At 42.1% G+C, this 22,504-nt stretch overlaps 1 protein-coding gene across 2 annotated transcripts in view; it reads right to left on the bottom strand.

The window, feature by feature from the left end:
• Window positions 1-22,504, bottom strand: part of PLCH1 (phospholipase C eta 1) — a 52,784-nt gene that overhangs the window by 17,135 nt on the left and 13,145 nt on the right. For both annotated transcript variants that reach the window (XM_062005731.1, XM_062005730.1), the window contains exons 2-10: window positions 15,139-15,285; window positions 13,973-14,216; window positions 12,862-12,991; window positions 10,625-10,795; window positions 6,675-6,768; window positions 5,857-6,060; window positions 4,274-4,394; window positions 2,567-2,738; window positions 572-679 (exon numbers count right to left, since the gene is read on the bottom strand). In XM_062005731.1, the coding sequence (XP_061861715.1) occupies window positions 572-679; window positions 2,567-2,738; window positions 4,274-4,394; window positions 5,857-6,060; window positions 6,675-6,768; window positions 10,625-10,795; window positions 12,862-12,991; window positions 13,973-14,216; window positions 15,139-15,285 (1,391 nt within the window). The remainder of the gene's footprint in view (window positions 1-571; window positions 680-2,566; window positions 2,739-4,273; window positions 4,395-5,856; window positions 6,061-6,674; window positions 6,769-10,624; window positions 10,796-12,861; window positions 12,992-13,972; window positions 14,217-15,138; window positions 15,286-22,504) is intronic.

Below are 22,504 nucleotides of genomic sequence, written 5' to 3'. Positions count from 1 at the left end.
CTGTTAACAATGGTCATATGGAATATTCAGACACATATCAGCCTCTTAGATAAGGTGCTACAATTAAAACAGAATAAACATTTTCCTGGTTAGATCTGCAGGAGTTTGTACCTGTACTTAAAACCAATCACACTGCTAGAGATTTATGGGGCTGGGAGTCTCAAAGATTCCCCATAAACTAATTAATACCAAATGTTTCCAATCCTGAGTAAATACCAACAGAAACATAACATCCTGAACCACTGTGCAAGCTGATTTTATCCCATGCTTTCAGCATTTACTGCAAGGCTGTACATCTGTGTGAGGCTGTCTTGGCAAACACACAGACTGAAGAGCACCCAAGAGCAATTTAACCTCTAAATAATTAAGAAATTAATGAATCATGATTTTGTCCAGTAGCATAAAGGGGCTTTATCTAAGAGGAGGAAAAAAAATCAGCCCTTCTGTGTGGTGTATATAAATCCCCCAAAGACACCGCTGCTTAGCATTTTGGCAGCAGCAGCATAGTGGAAGTACTGATGGAGGAAAGCCAGAGCTGCAGCAGTTCAGGGAGCTGTGTATATGCACATACATAGCAGGGCTTCAGCTTGCAATCATCTTCAATTTCATCAGCGCTGTCCTCATCTGAAACTTCTCCTTCCTCAGCATCTGCTCCAAGACTGTATGGCAACTTTTTACCCTAAAACAAGGAAAAAACATTCACAATAAATGCACACATGGCCAGTGTTATTTAGTGTAAAGACCAGAATAGCCCATTCCTCAACGTGAGCCGTGACCAGAGTTAGAACTCTTTCCAGAGAGTCTCACACAAACTGGTTAAAGGACTCAGATTCCCACAGGTCATCATTTCAGTATCTCTGGGAGAGTTTGTTTAAAAATAAGAATTTGAGATTTAGTGATAGGCTCTTTATCAGAATGCAAAATGCAGACACAAAAGAAGTGACTGCAGGCAGCCATCAACATGAAGGAAGCAGCAAAGCCTATTTTGGATACTGCATGCTGATGCAAGAGTGTAGCCAGCAATCCAAAATGAGTTGCTAATCCAGTACCAAGAATGTTCATACACCTGATATACATCAGAAAGGAGCTACCTTAATTCCATATTGCTTCCAACACCTACTTAAGAGTAGTGAGCATCAGACAGAATTATTGGCTACTTCTGGTTAAAAAAGAACAACTAACCAAACTAAAACAAGAGGCTCTGACAGATTAATTAACCTTCTTAGAGCGTTCATCTTTAATTCTCCTGTGCGACTACTTAAAGCAAAGCCAAATCACAGAACCTTAGAAATGTTGGCTACAGGACTTCTGAAAGTCTCTGGTCCAATCTCCCACTAAAAGAGGATCACCACAGCTCTAGATGAGCTTTGCTTAGCCAAGTCTTGCGAGCTTGTACGAACTGCCCAGTACCAAACCTTGTGTTTTCTGTGCAGTATTTCAAGCCAGGTTTTGTCACCTGACTGACATGACAAACTATTTCCACTGACTTCCTTAAAACACCAACACTACCTGCTTGCACAGTTCATTCACTAGCAGCTACACAAGAAAACTGAGTCAGTAAACTTCAAAATCACAGTTGAGTACTCCAAGGTTTTCTAATTCACTCAGCTATGTACCATACACTGAAACACATTCAAACCAATATCAAACCAAAACTGTGAATCCTTGCAGCCAGCTTGATACAGAGGACAAAGGAGGAAAAACCCGAGTCTCAGCAGCTCACAGGGAAGTAATTGCCCCCATGTGTCAAAGTGAATTAGACAATCTAACACGCTACAGCCCTGTTAATCATCCTCTCCAAGGTCTGCCTTTTGTTTTTTTCTTATTATATCCATCCTGGTCTTTGAAGTTTCTTTCTGAGCAAATCTGTTTCTTCTGAGAGGCTCAGACAATTAATCTTGCATACAACACTAACTCCAGTGCTCCAGGGCCTCCTCCCTCGCTGCTCCCTATAGCTACCTTCTGAAGTGTTCCTCTTTCATAAACACAGCTGATGAACCATGAAAGGAGTTTCATTTCATGAACTACTGCCCAGAGCAGGGTGAGGGGGAAACACAGGAAAAGGAAAGACATTTCAGATGCTTTTATATTACTCCAAAATACTTTGTCCAAGGATAACACTTAGATACTATAGGGACACAAACCACACAGAACAATATCCACCAATAACAAATCAAACACATTTCAAAGACAGAAACATGAGGTTCAGGTAACTGTGTCACGGTTCCTTCTATTCAGAACGACACAATTCAAATCATTTTCCTTCTCTCCTGATATGGTCCTAAAAATAATCACCTCTGACTTTAAGACTTTTCAACAAATGCTTTAGGAATAGAAAGACTTTTCTTTACACTGCTGTTGATATCCTTGGTGAAACACAGAAGTACTAAAGGACACTCCCCAAGTCCAAGGTAAACTCTGCTTCCCCGTCTCTGAAAAGCTCGGTACATCTGTACTGTCCCACATGGTACTGCTGAACCAGTTCTCCAAAGCCAAGGAAAAGCTATGATAAATATCACATGGTGCCCTCAGGTGCACTTGGAAGCTGCTGACAGAGATGAGTTACCTTCACTAGGATCTTCCCTTTCAAATTTTGAGGACTAGGAAGCTGTCTGGAGTCTCCTGTGATTACAGATGACAAGTCCAGTTTGTCACCAAATATATCCTTCAAGTACTGAGCAATCTTCTTTTGCTGTTGAATACTGCAGTGGTTTTCAATAGACAGTATCACTGGAAACCTAGAAACAAAACCCCAAGACATTGTCTTAACTGCATTTGAAGAGAGAAGACCTGCACATCTTACCACGTAAACTGGTTTAAGCAGTTTGTTTTTGCATTGTCAGCAGTCTGGAAAGAAATGCATTCTAGGAGGAAGGACTTTTCACACCAACTCCCAAATTCCTACTCTTCAGAGTCCCTCAGAGAGTCCCCACAGGTGATTCTGCCTTCTGCCTCTGATCTTACCCACTAGCACTTGGGGTGACAAGGTTTGAAACCAATGATCATCAAGCATGAGGCACAGAGATGCTTGCAAGTAAAGCCCATCAGCAAGGAAATGCCTTTGTGTTCTGTGCAACTGAGCAGAAGGTACCTTATCCCTTTGCAAGCCACATACAAGCTCATCATAAGCTGTAAGTGATCAGCAAGCTGCTCCTGGAGGAAACTATTTTGAAATCCATGAATTCAAAAGAATTGCTAACTACTCTGTTCATTTCCCACAGACTGACAGCTGCATGAACCATTTCCCTTTGTCTCATTAAGTGCAGCCACAGTGAGTCAGAGCAGCTCTCTGAAGATGCCCCGGAAGACTCTGGAAAAGGAGAAATATTTAGAAATACTTTCCAGAACATTCTCCCAGGCTCCGGGAATTTGCAGCTTTAGTTTCCTGGGTGAAAGATGTTGTTTCTGCATTTAACAGCCTATTTATTCCAGAAATCTGTCCTGGTTTTTTCTCAACTCTTGGCAACTCCAAAATTCTATGGCAAAAACAACCCCATGTGCCAATCATACACCAAATGAAGAACCATCTCCTTCAGTTTTGCAATCATCATCTCCTACTTCTAACCAGTAACACCAATAACAGCTTCAGGGCTTAGGTTTTCTGTTTCCTTTTTGGTTGGTTGGTTGTTTTTTCACATGCTCAGTGTTGTGTCACCTTCTTTTAAAACAAACAGCAGTAAGCATTTTCCCTTCATTCTCTTTAAACTGTTTCAGCCTCTACATACCCACTCATGATTCCAGATTGTCCTATACATGTGGTTAAATTCCATGACTCTCATAACAAACTGTTACATAGTGCCATGGCAAACGAAGTAGAGTCTGAACATTACCCCACACCTCAGCATTTCTTCACACTACGTTTGAAACAGCTTCTCAGATCTACTGAAATAAAGTATTTTCCTTTGGTAGAGAATATGATGGTATCGAGTTTTTAAGGAGAATTTCCCTGTGGATATGAGTGGGACATTCTGTTCAAACAAAGGAGCAAAACAAGCTGTAGATATTCAGACTGTTCAAGGAGTTTACAAACACACCAAAGGTTTCTCTAACTTATTTGAGCTTAGTGCTAACTTAGGCTGTACTTTCTCACTTGGTTGATGGAAAGAGCTTGTGCAGTTGAACAATAAATACGACACAAGGGAACAGAATCAGCTCTGTAATTTCTCAGTGTTTAAAGGAAGATACATACTTCCCAACGTTGATTGTTGATTTTGATGTGGGATTAACTACACAAACCAGACAGGTGTAGCTTCAAAACTGACTCTGTACTCACTCATTTTTGATGAAGGCGTATTTATCGATCGTTTCTGCCACGTCACGGAACAGTATTTTGGAAGTAAGAGTATAGCCGTGGTGTACCACGGGCTCTCCATCTGGACCATCCCAGCAATCCACTGTTGAGACAAAAGAAGCTATACATCAGGAGATATCCCTGATCTTATACATTTCTGCTGATCTTGCTTGCCAGCAGAACTCATGTAGTGCCCAATCACATGGGTGGCAACAAGTTTCAATCAATCTATTAAGACCTACCAACTGAGTTAATACCAACAAGTATTGGTATTAAGCCTGTTCTCATATCAAATCTGGTCAAATCATGTTTATAGCTGTCCCTTGGGAAAGCAGCTTCTAAAGAGAAACTATTGAAAAACAATTTAGTCTTTTTCCACTAGCAATTAGACTTGTCCTTTTAGAACTGACTACAGTAAGAGTGGCATCAAATACACCACATGGCGAATGGACTGGGGCAGTAACGCTCTTCCTAACAAACTGCTGCACCCTGGATTTACAACAAACTCAGCACTACTGTTGCCTCTACAGGGAGTTAAAAACTTCAAAGAGAAAGCTACAGAGCTATTACTTAGTCTGCATAGCTTCTGCAATAGTTTTGAGGCCAAGTTAAATTACATACTGCTGTGCAATCCAGTGAACTTTCCTACAGAAGGGGAAGTGCAGTGACAGATCACTCACTTTCTTACGTCCACTTTCTCTAATTCATTGTTTAACTCAGATTAACAAGGTCTTTTCCCCACAGACAAGATTCTGTAAGACCAGTCATAAAAAAATATTGAGTTTGTCAAATTTGGCAAAAGACTTTATTCCACCCAGAATACTGGAAAGAAAACTACTAATGTTTTATGCAAATCGCACAGAACTTAACCAGGAATGCAACACGATCTCCAGGCTATCAGACAGACAGCATCTTGTTTTCTCCCACCAGCATCCTACCTCTCTATTGTTGCAGACCAAACCAAAGTTTCTCAGCTCTAAGATGGTGACAGAAACAGATAAACAGCTGTGTTGTTCAAAGGCACTATTTGCCCACCTATTCTCCTCCTCTGGCCACTTTTCATCTTTTCTTTGCATCCACAGGAAGATCTGCATATGCAAACATCCTCTTTCCCATTCATCTTACGGAAGAAAAAGGTCTTTGCTGGCTCAGTTCATTCTAAACCATGTGGATTATGAAGCACTCCTGTGAACAGCACAGTGGAACCACTGTGCAGAAAAATTGGAGCTGCTCTGCTGGAACTGCAGGCCTGGGGTAGGTGCCTTCCCACTGCCTTACTGGGACTTGTGCAATGAAAAAACACTTCACACAAATGCGGGACAGTGGAAAACTTACACTGAGAAAAGCTTAACAACGCAGCAGCAGGCAGGAGAAATCAGTGATGTCTATAATGTTTGTCTGGGAAGGGCATTCCCAACAGGAAAAAATCTGTTAGAAAACAACAATTCGCTGCTCAAGTTCATCAGACAGTGAAGGATTAATGCTTTGAGCTTGCCACTGACTTTGTGCTTAGAGTAAATATTCATTCTACTTCCCACAACCAGCAAGTTACACTCAAAATATACCTTCAATACATCGACATCCATCTTGCAGCACTCGTGCATACATCTCCACCCTGGATTGGGACAGAAGCTGATCTCCTGTCAGGTATGTATTGTGGGATGAAGCAATAAAGTAGTTACAAAGGGGTTGATCCATATCCTGATGCACTTCACAGTGCAGCGGGTTGAAGATATCACAAGCTGGACTGCGCATGAAGTTGGTGAAGCCTTTGAACAGAGTGAAACAGTTTTGCCATGGAGTCGGGTACATATGACCAAACAAATGATGTGCACTTTAACATTTGGCTTCCTTGTTTATGCTTATCAGTGCTAACTCACATCTCCAAAACCACTGAATCATGTAGCAGTGATTAATCCTCCTGCACCCCAGCCGATTACAAGGTAAGGCATCAGAATACAAAGGAAATGCAATTACCTGCTTTTTGTTTCACAAAAGCACAAAGCAATGGTTGCACAGGAGTGATTCGATTTACAGAGACAGAGCAGAATATTACTTCAGTGAGAACAGGCTAGTGTAAAACACATGGTACAGAATGGTTTGTTTGTATTTTACAAATGCATAGTTGGCAATAAATTCCTGCAAGCCCAAGGCTTTTGAACCCCAGTGTGAATGCTATGCTGCATCGCTGTGTAACTGTGGCTTCTCCTTCCCCCCACCTACTCTCCTGGATCTCACAAACATACACCCACACTCCTGACTGCTGATCTCCTGTTTAACTATCAGAGTCAGATACTATAAGCTACACCAAAACACTGTTAAAGTTTTTGTATTCCACTGTAGCATATCCATACAGAACTGATTTGAAATTCAAAAACCTTACCTTCAATCCCAAGGACATTTTGCTTCTTGTTTTCTTCTGAAACCTCAAACTTCTGTATGATGTCAAGACAATATTCTGGCGTCACGTTATTCATCTGCACAGAAACAAGTGTTGGTGTGCTTACCTTTCTAATACCATTTCAACAGCATGCCAAAATCCACTTTAGGCTTCTGGATCCAGTGAAGAAACTTATCATCAAACATCGAGTTGAGTCAAATAGGAGTCAATAACACTACTGCAAAAGGACCTGAAGGTTTTGATTTGTTTTTTGTCAGTGCTGTGAAAAATAGGGCTGAAAGATCACTTTAAAACTGTGCCCTTTGACTTTTAAGATGAAAATCAGCTGATAAGCACACATAATAGTTGTACTGGGCAACACTACTGAAATGAGAGCTGTGAAGTTACGCTCTTTAATATCATCTACTTAAACATGCAAAAAGATTTGGCAGGGTTTGATTTCATTTTCCTGCATTTTCCACTCCTGTGATTTCATTACTTCCAAGCGAGTTCACTATAATACACAGGCTATGAGATCAATAATTAGATTCTGAAAGGAAAACCAGCAGTCCTTCTGAGACAAATAAAGAGTTTTGTCAGCAGCTTCAACTAGGCCACAACTGAAGCCTGAACTGACTAGTGGGGCCAGAGAATCACCATACACTTGCATCTCCTCTATTCTCTCCTCTCTCCCCCTTAAGTTGTAGAGAACCTCAGTGAGAACTACACTTGGGTGTCTTTCATTTGCTCCACTAATAATATGGCAGTTTATATGTAACGTTATTCTGTTTACTTCTAGTACTCTACAGCCTTTCACAAAGTCAGCTCAAATGCCCTGACACATGGAGCAGCCTGGAAGCAAAGGAACACACAGTCCTCTCTCTTGGGTAGTGTGTCATCTCTGTTAACATGAGTGCTTCAGGCCAAGCCAGGAGTGAGGTTAGTCATCGTGCAGAGTACACAATGGTTGTTGTCTAAATAAAAGTGGTCCCTTCATGAACTGTTCTCTTACTAATGGACCTCTCTTTCAGATGGCAAAAGCAATTCCATTTACTCTGCTCTGCAGCCTTTGGTGAATTTGTGCCTTCCCTTTTTTCCTGTAGCTCAGTATTCCCAGCATCAGCATTCAGCTACGTGGAAATGTAGGAGATTGACTCTCTTGATCTGGTCTGATCTTGCCAAGCACTGACTTCCTCCTAAGGAACATGGGTGCCATGATTGACCATATCTTCTAAAACCTAAAAGGCTACAGCCTAAGCACAAAAAATTACCAGAGAAGGGGAAATCTAGACATGTCAACATTAAAAGCAGAGTAACAAGGCAAGTGAGAAGTTCAACTCATAAGGCAACTCAAGCTGAGGAGCTTGGAGATATTTTCCAGCCTTTTCTCCCTTTCACCCTTCCCTCTGCTTTTGCCCCAGCACAGGGAAAGCATGGCTCAGTCCATTTCCTTCTCCAAATACTTTATCTCCTAGCTAAGCCAACGATTGTGAGACGCCCACAGGAATTACACAGGACAACAGGCAAGAGAACAGTTCTGTTAGAAAAAACTCTGTTAGCCTATACAGCCTGGAGATCCTGCTGTGGAAGCAATCTGTCATGAGATCAATTTCAGGGGAGGACCAACTCAAACAATGATATTGGTTTATAAAGGACACTCCCAAAGGGACAGCACTCAGGCAAGCAGACATGACTGGGCATCCAGGGATGTTCCTCCTTCATAGGCACTCATGCTAAGAGGACAGTAGGACCAGAAGTCATTCCATGGAACCAGACTGCTTTCTGCCCTTCTGACATTTGAAGCCACATAATTGCAATTTCAACAGCAATGAACTGAGTTGAACTGCACCTAAGTGGACATAATCTGTTTCCCAAGATCTAGAGTGAAGGGAGCTCTCCTAAAAAAAGGAGACAGCTTAACAAGTTAATACAAAAACCAAACCCCTTTTGTTCCATCCTCAGGCTGCAGGGTATTTAAAAGCCTTGTCAAAAAAGCAGCAGATGGAGTGGGACAGACTGTCCACAGATTCCCAGGCAGCCAGACAGATTGCCATTTGGGTGAAGGCACTGGAGAGCTGCATTACATGAACCATTATCAGTGTTTGAAGGCCACTTTGCCTTAGCAGCAGACATTGTTACGTGGCTGCCTTCTGAAAACATTAAAGGGTAAATCTGCTCTAACACTGTTAATAGGAGCAAATGGGAAGAGCAGAGAGGAGAGACAAAGAAAAGTGCAATGTGCTTACAAACTACATATACAAGAGGTTCATCTAGAGGAGATGATGCTTTTACTCTGTTTCATTTGGGTTTGGAATAAGGTTGGGTAGGGCATTGCTAGCCCACAGCCCTGGCCACGCTCAGCATTTTGAGTAGTGTGCAGACAGAGAAGAGGATGCAGCATGCCAGACTTGACAGTCAACTTCGTTTTTCTGCTGCATCAGTAGTTTCATAATGTCCTTGTGCACCCACAAAGACAGCTCTTCACATGTTTTTCTTCCTGCTCTAGGTCCCCGAGTGCCCTCTCATACCACTGCTCTTCAGCTGTGCCTGGGCACTTCAGCATTTCCATGAACATGTCCTCCCTGGAGCATTTCTTCCCTTTCTCATCAGTGTCAGCCTTGCTGCTGCTGCTGTCAAGGGTGCTCCACTGAATGGCACCCAAGTACAAGGCAGTGATTAGAAAGGAAACAAAGCAAAAAGCATTGCTCAAAAAAATCTCAGGGCAGTAGCATAAAGGAAAAAAAAGCTACATCATTTTGTGCTCCAAAGCTGTGATCAGCAGAATTGCCAGGACCAGACTGCTTGCAGAAATCTGTGTGTTGAGGCTATCACAGTGAGATCGGTGGCACCAGTGCTCTGTGTTTCCAGGGGGAGGAAGGAAGAACTGAGGAGTCACATAGGCCAGGGAACTGGGTGAAATTCAGCAACAAAGCAGCACAGATTGTTGGTGTTTTATGCTGGGGATAACTCAGAAAAAGCAGTCACTGAGAGTGGGGTATCAGAATGGCACAAGAGACTATCCAGTGACAGCATCCACACCCAGGAAGCCACAGCAGGTTGGGATGTTGGTGATTATTTTCCTGAGGTTGTTTTGGAACAACACTTTGCAAGGAAATACAATGTAAGTAAACAAGCCAGGACCAATTGCTAAAAGCAAACAAGCATTCCAGAGATCATAAGTTTCCTTCTGTGCTCCTCACTGTCCAGTGTACAGGTTGTCTCCACGGGTTCCATTGACAATTTCTGTAGTAATCCAGTCTCTTTCCAGATGGGCATGAAAATCTACACTGCAGGAACATTATACAGGAAGGGCTAGGTATTTCTTTGTTCAGCAAGTTTGTTCATAAGCACGCTGAGAGAAAAATCACTGATCTTGGCCCAACTTTGCTGCTTGAGTTACTCAGGCTTCTTTCCATTTTCAGTATTTTTTTAGCTCCTTATTAGCCTGTGACCTTGTACCTGAAGCTCATAAAGCCACACAGAGACAAACCATTTGCAGATAATCACAGATCATTTGCTCTTCTGTTGTCATGTGTTTCTAGCTCTATAACATACCACCTATCACCATAACCCAGAGTGTACCTGCTGAAACCTTCACTCATGAATGGCATCTGCTGGAAATACAACCATCAATAAACAAGCCAGACAAGCTATGCAAGGGAAGGCAACAAGGACATGGGATAACTGGCGGTAGCTGAGAAGTGTGCATATTACCCCAATGCCACTACAAACATTAGCTATACTGCCTTACACTTGCCTTTCCTCCACCACAGAACCCAAAAAAGTTCACTCTTTCTAGAAGAGTTTAAAAACCAATAAAACCTTTTGATTTCTTTCTTGTTATACCATCTGTGCTTTACTCCCTGCCTCAAGCTGAGCTTTTCCAGAACACTCTTTCCCTGTACTTGAATGTACTTGTATGTACATACAGATGGATGACAGTATTCCCATACCTTCTGTTCCACCTTCAGAAACTGAGCAAGCTCTTCAACAGTGAGGTGATCCTTCTTGTCACTGTAGCTTAAGAGCAGTAAGTAGAGATCTCGACGTAAGGACATCATCTTGTAAAATACAGAAAACTCTTCAAAATTTAGAGTTCCTTGGTTCTCATCTGTGTCTGCTTCCTAAGAGGGGTAAAGACACTCAGGTAAGCATGGTAAACAGGTGAATTCAGGGAAAAAAGCAGAACAGGGTTTAGGTACATGAACGTAAATGTAATACATGCTGATACATTCTGTTCAGACACAAATCTTAGCAGGCTAAAATAACTACACAGTTATAATTCCATCTCTTGGATTTTTTGGTGCAAAGAGATACTCCACTGAAGCCACAGGTGCCCTGTGAAAGCCCCAGTTGCACCTTTAGTGGTGAATGTATTTCCCACGCAAAGGGGCTCGCCCTGGGCTTCATTCTGATCTCTCTTACTCTCATGTATGCCCTGCAGTTATCCTGGATTAAAACACAGCAAGGAACATCACAATTTCACCCCGTGACTTCCCCTAACAACAAGCTCTGACATTTTATTCCATTCAGGACAATATCACAGTCTTAAACATACATTAACTCAAACTGTAACACTCTCACTCCCTGTCAGCACTTTGTAGAGGGCACAAGTCTGCAGCAGCAGTAAGAATCCAAAATATATGCCTAATATATTGATAGCCTTGACAGCGGTTTTAGTTTATCCTCAGAGGCAGGAGAAGGAAACAGTACTTAATGCATGTTAATACGAGGTTTTTACTGTGAACATCTGCCTAAGAGGATTGCTCTGGATTTTCAAAACAAAGAATGCATTCTGGAGAACTGCTGTCAAACACCACATAGACCTCCACAAAAAACAAACTTCGGGAAGCTACGACTCTTGCTAAGTTTGAGGCTGTAAGCAGATAAAGGAGATGGTGTACAGGACTGCTGGCACAAAACACTGCTTGTGGGGTAAGGCCTTCAGGGTCGAGCCCTGAAGGACTGTCAGTAAAAAGGCCTTACATACTCCTTTGACATTTGATCTTAATAACCTGGATCATACCTGTGAGGTCTGGGACGTTAACTCAGGTATAAGCTGGCAGCACATGCAGGAAATGTAAGTAAAGCAGTTTCTTTCTAACCAAGAGTTGCCTCTGATTATACAAAGGATGATGGTTGCTGGAGTGCTCTACTTCAGTCCCAAACAGTTTAAAAGTGCAGACAGACCCACTTTTTTTCCCCCCTTCTTAGTACACAGCTTCCCAGTTCCCTGCCTCTCCTGCAGCAGTCAATATCAGCATAACCCGAGGGCCTCAGGGAGCTGCGTTTCATTACACCTTGTTAGCACTGCTGTCATCTGAGCTATAAACAAAGATCCCAGCAAGTATGCCAAGAAGAAAATAATTCTATTTTCTGGTGTCCAAGGGGATTTTAAATGATTTTAATATCTACTACAGGCCTTAAATGACATTGATAATTTGTGGGAACAAATACAACCCGAATTCATCTCTGCAACACGACCCCACCGGTTTCCACACTTCTCAAGTCTTTGGAGAGTAACTTGATACTCCATAAGTGTACCTCTAATACAGACTTTATGCCAGACAAACAAAGCACTTTTGATAACAGAAGATCCTTCAACCTTCCTGTGGTTTATAGCAAAACAGCTTTTGGCTGCTACAACTGTTGAAGAGTTCAGAAAATTTTATTTTGCTCTCTATTATATCCTTGGCTTCTTTTTCCTTTCCTACAGCAAACACTAAGGGTGGTGAAAAACGGTAACTGGTTTCAGACAACAGAAGCGAAAAATTCATTCTGGCTAAGAGGAAGCTGCTGAAACAAACCCCAATTACTCTCACAAAGCTGGTTTCTATTAAAGCATTTTCCATAAAGGAAATGAGAAAAGGTTTCAATAGAGAGTAACTTCATTATCCATCAATGCCAGCACAGAACCATTCAGTTCACAGAGATGAAAACAATAATGCATCTGAAAAAGCAATACTAATAAATTGGCTTCTATGTGGTCCATATCATTAAAACAATGTTCTGATGAATCTTTCTCTACAGAAAGGCAAGACATGCAAAAAGTCTGTGAGGTGCTGGGAAGTTTTAGGAAAAAACAGAGTTTTAAGTCCCAGCTTGCAGATGCTATTCTGGATGTGCCCAGAAATAGCCCATACCCATCACTGTTGTACCACAGTGACACTGTGTGTTAGAGGACACCAACCTGAAACATCTGCCGGACCTTCCTGCGGGGCAGGTTCACGTTTAGTTTGTGCATCAGCTGGTGGATCTCTTCAATATTTAGCAGGCCATCTCCATTCTTGTCAGCCTCCTCAAAGGTCTGCTTAACCCAGCTACAAACATGTCAAGGAAAAGTACAAGAGGGTGATTTCCTCAAAGAGAAGAGGGGCAGAGCAGAGTGGCTGGGCAGCTAAGGGATAAGACTCCAACTCAGGAGAACAAGACCCTACCCAGCGACTCTAGGCAGGGGGATAATCCTCCTTAGTAGAGCATCTTACAGGGAGAAGAACTGAGCATTATTAAATCCAGCCTTCACAAACATGTCTTTTACAAGTCAGATATTCTGGGCAAAATGCTTGAATCAAGACTTCCCACAGTCTGCATTAGTTATTGTGGTGCACTGTCAAATAAAGTCATTGCTGGCAAAGCTATGGTGCAGTCTACATGGTTCTCCTCAGACTGATGCCAAACCAAAGCATTTTTAGTACATCTTCTGATACAATTTGCTATTGTACCTCCTTCCTGAGGTACATCTGACAGCTACTGGTTTTGTGACTGGAGTCAAAGGAATCAAGCTCAATACCTACCTGCAACAGAGATGATGTTAATCTGGTGTAAGAGGATGGAATGAGGAAGACTCTGTTAAATCAGTCCAAGCACACCACTATCAGCCTGTGGTTTCCATAAGAACCTCATTAAAAATTAGTCACTCTTGTTTTCCATGCTCTCTCCTCCAAGACTGTCACACAATTACTTCATCCATATATTGGATGAAATATCTATCTCCGGACAACTTCTTTATCTAAGGTCACTTTCAGAGATCTCTGTCCTCACCTTGTCCCACATGCTTCACAGGGCAGAAACAACTCCATAGAAATGCAGGTTGCACAGGGAAAATGGATAGTGTTCATACATTTGCTGTTCTTTCCCTCACAAGGACAAAATGACATCAAAACCCATTACCCAAGTTCCCAATCAGTGGCAAGGGTTTTGGTCACTTAACAGGAGGTGAAAGGACAATCTATCCTGAAGTTTCTAAATACAATCCAGAAACACTGACTCAGAAGCTGGAAGTCAGGCTCATGAAAGGATACTGATCGTGTGTCCTCTGTCGCTTGGCGAGCGAGTCCTCATCACTTATTCCAGCCATCAAATATTTCAGTCCTGTGATCCAGGTGCGAGCTTCCTCTGGGTTAGATGTGATCAGATCCAGGGACTCCATGTGGTTGCCATGGTAAATGGTAAAGCAACAGCTTGGGTCAAAGTTCCCCTCCGCATGGCGGTGGAAGATTTCGGACTGTCGGCCTTCGGTGACTTTGTAAATGGAATCGATGACAACTGTGGGGAAAAGAGGAAAGCAAAATCTGGCATGCTTGGATATCCACACAACTTCCTTCTGCTTCACATCCCAATGTGCTCTCTGAGTTCTAGGATTCCCCTTGCTTTGGCCACGCCTCGTGCAGCAGTTACAGCACAGCTCTCTAACTGCTCCCTGCCACATCAGAGGACTGCAGGCTGCTCAAAGGGGAGCACAAGGAGAAAGATACCAAGTGTCTCCCATCAGCCAGTGAAATGCTGCATAGCTCTAAAGGGACTGCCCCCACCACAGCCATGTTTTCTTCAGCAGGAAGAGAGGGATACCTATGGCTGTGCTAACCTGGCTTCCAGAGCCCATGCCTCCTAACAGCTATGCTGTTTGACACGGCAGCTCTCAGCCACCACACACTGGCCCAAAACCAGCAACCATCTGTAGCTTTCCCAACTGCTTGTTTTTAATCTCTAGCCTCTGTGGCAGTTCTGTGAATTCCTAGTCTTCATTTTATTCAATAAACCACTAACGTGAATTTCCAATTTCAAACAGTGCAGCAGGAAGAGTTTTGATGAGAAATAGTGCTACACAGTACCTTCAAGGTCTAATAATGCCTAAGGAAAACTAGCAGTTAAGATCAAGACACCTCAATCCAAACTTTTCTAGGTTCTGTATTGAAATTTGTGATGCATACACTGAAAAAAGTCAGCATAGTTGGTTATCTGGTTTCTCTTCTGTTTGCTCCTAACTCACATAAACCTATGGAAATGTTGACATCTGACTGAACTTTACTCCCTTTCATCACCTGAACTTTCAGTAGCTGGTTAAACTCTACTCACACTCTTAAAAACCTTCATGTAAGAGGCACATCACATTTAAAATAAGCATCAAAAAACATTTACATTCTAATATTGAATTGCCAAGAAATTAAAAGGTACATGGAGAGTTTACTTTTTGCCTTTTCGCTTTTCCTGGACGGTCTCCATCGGATGCAGGTCCTGTGCTCATCCAGGTAGAAGAGACGAACTAGTCCCTTGGTTCCACTCTTCAGCTTAACCATCTGGGTCCCAGACTGCATAACACTCATGCATCTTTCAACTGGAGCAAAACAGAACAAATTCGACTAAACAGCCATCTAATTCCACCACTTCTGCTTTCCAGCATCTGCCAAGCATACATTTGTCAAAGGAAAATATTTGATAGCTGTTCCATGCTCCTCTCATTTAAATATTTGTATATTATAATACACAGTTCTGTAACTTCAAACCCCAGCACTCCACAGGTATTGATGGCGAGATTATCACTCAAACTCTGCATTCCCTTGAGCTTGGTAATCTGTTGGTTTCTATCTTGTGCTTTTGACATTGTTAGAACTGTTATCTGAATTCTAAATACACAGTCCCTCCTCCTTGTTTATACCCTCTCCTGATACCCAGTTTAAAGCACATACTATCCACTCATCCTACCTGGGAAGATAAGGCTTTGTTTCTCTATGTTTTGACTAAAATACACGCATCTCCTCCACTTCATCTCACATCTTCCCTCCCACAGTTTTCCAAACACTGGGATCAAGATAACATTTCCTCTTGATCTCAGTATACATCCATGCTCTTAAATTACCTTCTCCTGTTTTCATCCATTCAAGGCCTCTCCTCACTTGATATCATTCCAAATTCACCTCTCAGATGATCTGTTTACACTCTGGCTGGCTCCCAAATACTATCTGAGTCTGTCTTCATTTCTTCTTATCACCCTTCTTCTCTTCACCACTTCTCTCTTCAGGAGGGATACGTCCTTCCACTCCTGTCTGCCAGAGCTAGGAAGTAATTTCTCAGCTCCTGACACCTCTTTAGCCCCCACAGCCAATGGCACAAGCAGCAGTGGACTCAGAGCCAGCTGAAAGTCCACAGTGCTCCCATATGCCAATACCCTTTGAGGTGGCCCTGCTCAGTTCGGCTCCTTGGCAGAAGCCTGCCCAGAACACATCTTTCAGCTGAGAGACATGCAACCCCAGAGGCCATCAGGGGCAGAGAACAAGCCTGCTGCTCCTTCCAAAGCGCCTCTGGGTCAGATGCAGTCAGAGCAGCATCCGAAACATTTGCCAAGCAGGGGATGAACAGTCAACTTCCCCTGGCTCTCCTGCACAGAGGCCATACCAAATAACTGCATCAGAAGTAGTGTTTTTGCTGAGTTGTCTTCCTAGAGATCTCTACCTAGAGGTCTGCAAAGTAGCAGGAAGACAAGCTTTTACATCACAAGGGATGGAAAACTCAGAACTTTAAAGAAGAGGGATTAACTGAAGGAAAAGTAAGTCTCTAAAACTTCATACATATGTACATAAACACACAATCTCTTGGTAGACTGAGCCTTCCACTGTGGCACTGAGTTTAGGAGAAGTTTGCCGGGGATTCATACCTAATAAACGAGCATCTTCCTCCAGCACAGAAATAAGGCTCTCCATAAGAAAATGCTGTGCCAGTGTGCATGCACATTGGAATTTGAACACCTATGTTAACCTAGCACATAACTGCATGCACGTTGTTATTTCATTATTAGGGCATCGATTTCACAGGGGTTTAGCTTAGGGAGAGGTTTAGCAACAAGCTACTCAACATAGCTAATCTGCTTCTTTGCATCTAAGCATATCAGTTATTAATAAATGTCTTACAAAAATAACCAATTCTCACATAAATCTTTCTATTATCATCAGCTCAGCTATTATGGGGAGAAAATGGTTTCATTATCAACTAAGATGTTGAGGACAGCTGGCAGAGGGCAGGGAAAAAAAATCAACCAGAAAAAGCAACCCAGTTTATTTTTCAACGTTTCAATTGTCTACACATTTCTACACCAGGTTTGCAATTGTTACAGGAGCATTTCACATGCACATTTTCAGACAGACGTCAGAAACGTCACACAGAGCAGATTTTAAAACACTTTTTTCTCAAATAGGGAAGAGTGAAAGAAATGCAGTTCCTGACAAATCACTCAGCAGTCTCCATTTCTCAAATGCAACCTGTAGGAAGCCTAGTGCCTAAGTAAGAACCTTCTCTTCTGCTTGCACTTCTTCAGTTCCTACAAAACACCATCAGAATGCAAACATTTCAAGAATAACAGCAGATGTGTAAGAGTTTGTTGTATCATCCCTGCTGAGTCGGTGCTAGTAACAGAAAGAGTCCACCTTAAAGAATGGACTGCAGGAATAGAAATGCCACACCATTCATAGGCCCCCTGCATTTCAACTCTGCAAATCATTTGCAAAACACACCATCCTCCTCTTTAAGCTATTTATAAAATATAAGCACACAACGAAAAAGAGGCTTTTTCCAATCTATTCCCACAATGCTAATTTCAGTCTGTAGCCAGACATTCACAACAGATAGACACTGAACGTTAGCATCTGAAGAAGGTGAAGCTACTGAACAGATGCAGCTCAGAATAAAGCTCCAGAAGAGCATCTCAAGAATGCTGTCACTAAGGAATAGCAAAGCCAGTTCCAGAAAAAGAATACATTAAAAAATCCTCTAGATAAACCACAGCTACTGACTAAATGAAGCAGCTTCTCCACGCAGACATGTATTAAAACTTAAGAAAGCAAGACATGGTTTCAATTACATGGTATTTTTCTAACACAAGGACTAGCTGTGCATCTTTTGCTCAGGGCCTGAAAACAAATTAAGCTAAAGTAGAATACAATGTACTTTGTGCTTTAATTAACAGGTTTTGTTCCTGTAATCTGGACATGCAAATAAAATACTTATGCATTGTGTGTTTAAAGCTTTACTTTCAAATGAAAAAAATCTGAAAACCAATCACTTCTGTTTCCAGAGTAATGTAGATTTACTCTTGACAGTCTAAAAATCACCCTCACAGACATCCTGGAGTTTAATGGGTTCTAATAATATTGAAGTACCAGCCTATTTTTTGCTTCCAAAATAACTATTTAAAGCAAAATAGACCTGAATTCAAACAATGTTTTTAAATATGAGGTTCAATTGGTGACAAACATTCTTAGCACTACACATATCTATCTCCTTTTCAGAAGGAACTGCTTCACTATCGAATAGTAAACTGGATACAAACCCATCTGTGCCAGCAGGACTTTTTCTGAAGTGGCCACGCTCCCCAGCACATGGTAGACCTCAGAAGCAAGGAGGAAAGCCATCGGAGCCCTCAGGAACTCCAGGTGTAACGCATTGATGTCTTGCACATATAGTTAGTCACTATTTATTCTACCTGACAACACTGCTCCTCACTGCTGAATAAATCAAGCTGCTGCCTGGGAACACTAAGCTGGAACTCTGACCACTAACCATACACAGCCTCATGCTCAAAAAGCACTCTAATCTGCCCCAAATCAGCCAATGCTACCTTCTGTCCAACTCTGCTCTAATCTGTAGCCATGTGCAATCAGGTCTCTAATAATCAGGCAATAGCTTAGTGCTGCACTCCGAGAGAACCTCTCACAAGAAACTCACAGCCCTGTTGACAGGTTTAAACAACATTCCCTGTATGTTAATTCCCTTGCAATTAATTTGCTTTCATTCTCAACAGTTGCAGTTATGGCATGCACATCTGTCTGCTGCTGTGCTTTACCACAAAGCCTTTAAGACATACAGGACCCTGCAGCACTTTCAGTAAAACAGATATGCACGTTGATATACAAGGCATATCACAGCACCTAAACAAACATCCTCTCCCTGTAAAACACATTCATCCAAGATTAAATACATCTGCTGGTCACTTTGCAAGCAGAGCCAAGGGCACTGTGCAGGGCTAGCACACCAGGCAGAGGTGCTGCCTGCCTGTGACAGCTCCCACTGCACCAGGGTTTTCCAATTACTCAGCTCCTGAGTGCTTCATCTTGCTGTGCTCTCAGCCTCAGTTACCTTCCCCATTCAGTCACACACCCTAAAAGTAAGCAGCAGCAGGAAGAGGCTTGAGATTTTTTTGCTGCTGTATTTTGGATTTTAGTTATTCAAGAAGAAAGCATTACCAACCAATAGCAGCAAAACTCCACTGCCAAGAGCACACACATAGTCATAATGAAACAGGTTTTAGGTGAAAAGAGGTTGATTTCACTTTTTTGGCCAGTTTCAGTGAGATATCACTTTAAAACATTGTTGTTTCCATCACTGTCTTCAAAGATCCACTACTCACAAAGAGATGATGTTAACTATCTGAACAAAAAAAGAGAAAAAGCTCAAGGTTCCACACATTTTACTCTGTGGGCCCTGTGCAGTCACAGGCACGTGCAGAGTCTCAACTAAACAGCTTCCATGCTTGTCCTAAGTTCACTCACGGCAGCCTGTTGCCACAGCAGCACTCAGCTCACCCTGAGCATCATCTCACCTGCATTTCAGTCAGCTTCTGTGAGGCAGCAGAAGAGAGCCATTAGACAATGTGTACAGGCCTTTAAACAACGAGCTAGTAATTGCATTTCAGGACAGACACTAAAACCTACTTTTGCAAGGAGCAGTGCATGCAATGGCTACACGCCAACAGCAAACCCTTCGGAAATTAAGTCAGCCCTTAACAAAACAGAGTAGAATGTGAATGTATTAAATAGCTGTAGGAACAGTGTTTTACGACTGAGCATTGAGATTACACCACTGAAGGTGTGCAATGAGTTCTTTTTTTTTAAATCAAAGATCAAAACAAGTTTTTACGGCTGTCCACAAAAATACAGTTCCTTCCTCTTCTTCCCCTGCTATATTACTGTATGTTAAGAGAATATTGCTAAGTGCAACTGAAAGGAAAAGGCTTAGTCTCCCACCTTGCTTTTATGGACTTAATGTTACAGCCATCTAACATAACAAAATTATTAAATACTGTATAAAGAGCATTAGCAAACTATGAGAAGTATAATTATGAAAGAGGATCTAAACTGTGTATCTAAATCCCATGCAGCAGGCTACATTAAGCCAGCATTAAGCTTGAGAGAGAAAAGAAACCCATAAAACATAGAAATTACTTTTTCAACTGCAACATCAGCTCTTCTCCCCTACATTCAGTATTCTTGGTTTTACTATATACTTTGCAGGTATACTGTTTGTTCTCACTTGAGAGAGGGAAGAGCCAGAAGGCCCCCCACTGCCATCACCACCATGTGCTATTCCCACCCACATGATTGCCAGGACTTCTGCAGACATCTCCTGGGATTCAGCCTACAAAATGTTACTGTAGTAATTCTCTCAAATCTTTATCTTTAGAATGCCCAAAGTTCTGGAAACTGATCTGTGAGTCTGTTACACAAAAAGTAGATGGCTGGTGGTTGGCACCAGACTCGCAGCATGCCCTCATCACTGATCCAGGTATCTGGATCCAGCTTGGAACCCATTTCTTACTGACATGAATGCACATTCCCAGAAGCAGGCATGGAAGGAATGTGCAAAGAAGAAAGCAAACACATCTCTCCTGCCCTAGAGAACAGTATGCAATCAGACTACCACAATCCAAGCAATGAAGATGTCCTGAATGGCATGACAAAGAAAAATAGAAAGAAACAAAAACACTCAAGCAACACAGAACACAACATTTTCAGTTGGCTGAACTCTTCTCATCACCCCATTTTGCATTATTTCTTCATCACAAGTATGCTGTGAGTTTGCTTTTATGCTAATGCCATTAAACGACATTTACTCCCTTACCTCCATCCCCCAGAGAGCACATTTAATCTAAATCCCATAGAACAGCGCTAGATCCAGCATACCACACAGCTTACCACTAATGTCATCAAATTATGATTGTTGTTTTGTTATGTAACAGCCAAAAGGCCAAGGAGAGCAGAGACCACAGATGTGGGTCTGGGGGACTCCATGGCCCCAATCAGGACCATTTCTAATACCCACATCTCATATTTTATGCCAGATTTTAATTTGCTTTGCAGCAACTCTTCCAACCTTACCGAATTTCACATCAAGCTCCTTACAGTGAGTTTAATCATCATCTCTGTGATGTCCGTGGAAATGAGATGGACAATCTCTCACACCCTGCCTCAAGGCAGCAGGCACACACACCAGGGACACTGAAGGCTGGTGCTAGTTCTTGCAAGCCCAGCTGAAAAGCACACAGGTATTTCATTTCAGCCCTCAGAATCAAAACGAGTAACCAGCCAAACACAAACTGTGACTACTCAAACCAACTGTGAATGGCTCAGAATCAATGAAGACCGTAACATCTGAGAAACAATTCATGTTTGTAAATTCACCAAACGACACACAAACAAGCAAAAGGGCAAAGCTTAAGGAAAAAACCCACACAAGTACTACCCAGAAGGGAGAAAAGCAGAACAAACCAACCAAAGTCAGCACAGTTTGAACTCTGGACATGTGGAAACTGTCTGGTGCTCTTTTTTTCCTTAAAAAAAAAACCAATCAGCCAAGAAACAAAAAGTTGGGAGCAGCAGCTCCCTGAAGTTGTGTTTGAGTAATAAATATTTCATAGTAATTGTGTTTCAGCCTACCACATAGAGCTTGCTGGACTAATGCTTCTACTATGATCAGTTTAACTTACCTTTTTCTCATACTACAAGTGAAAAGGTTTTGCTACATGCCTTCTCCAGATCTGAGCTGTGACAATAAGTACTTATTCCTGCCATGAGACCACCCAGTGCCCTTGGCTCAGACTGAGATCCTCCCTTCCTTTGGCAGATAGAGATGGAAAGGAACTCAAAGCATCAAAACAGAGACTTACCATTACAATATAATCCAAAAGTTGTAATGATCCTTAATGATAAGTTTCATTCCTACACTGAGACTGTCTTTTACAGAGTACTATGCAATGCAGAGAAATGACTTGCTAGGATAGTGCCTTATTTACAGTACCTGTGATCCCTTTTTGACATCTACATTTCAGTATAGCAACTCAAGTGTGAAAGTGCAGCCCTCGGGTACAATAAATAACGTATGTTTTCCAACTCTGGTCAAGAATACCTTCCTTCTGCTAGCTCAGTAGACTTCTAATTATTATCTTCAAGAAATTAGCTCAGGTTTCCTTCAAGCAGTGCTTTGGAAAGCAGCTGATGAACAGATCATTCAGTAGGCACAGCTTCTCTGCAGTCCTGCTGGACACTTTGCTGCTGAAGCATCCTGAGGCCCTGAGTGTCACACCAGACCTCGGGACCCCAGCTCTAAGTCTCATCCATAAAGAAGCACCTCTGACAAACCACCACCTGCCAACACAGAGCCAAGAGACCTACTGTGTGACAGTTTACAGGGGAATGTTACTGCCACTAATTCCTGAAATACAACAAAGATTTCAAAGTTCTCCTTTCTTCAGAAACAGACTGCATCAATGCTCTTCATTTCCAGAGGTC

The sequence above is a fragment of the Colius striatus genome, chromosome 12, assembly GCF_028858725.1.
Source record: "Colius striatus isolate bColStr4 chromosome 12, bColStr4.1.hap1, whole genome shotgun sequence".
Classification (NCBI taxonomy): domain Eukaryota; kingdom Metazoa; phylum Chordata; class Aves; order Coliiformes; family Coliidae; genus Colius; species Colius striatus.
This window is presented reverse-complemented; position numbering and strand designations above follow the sequence as displayed.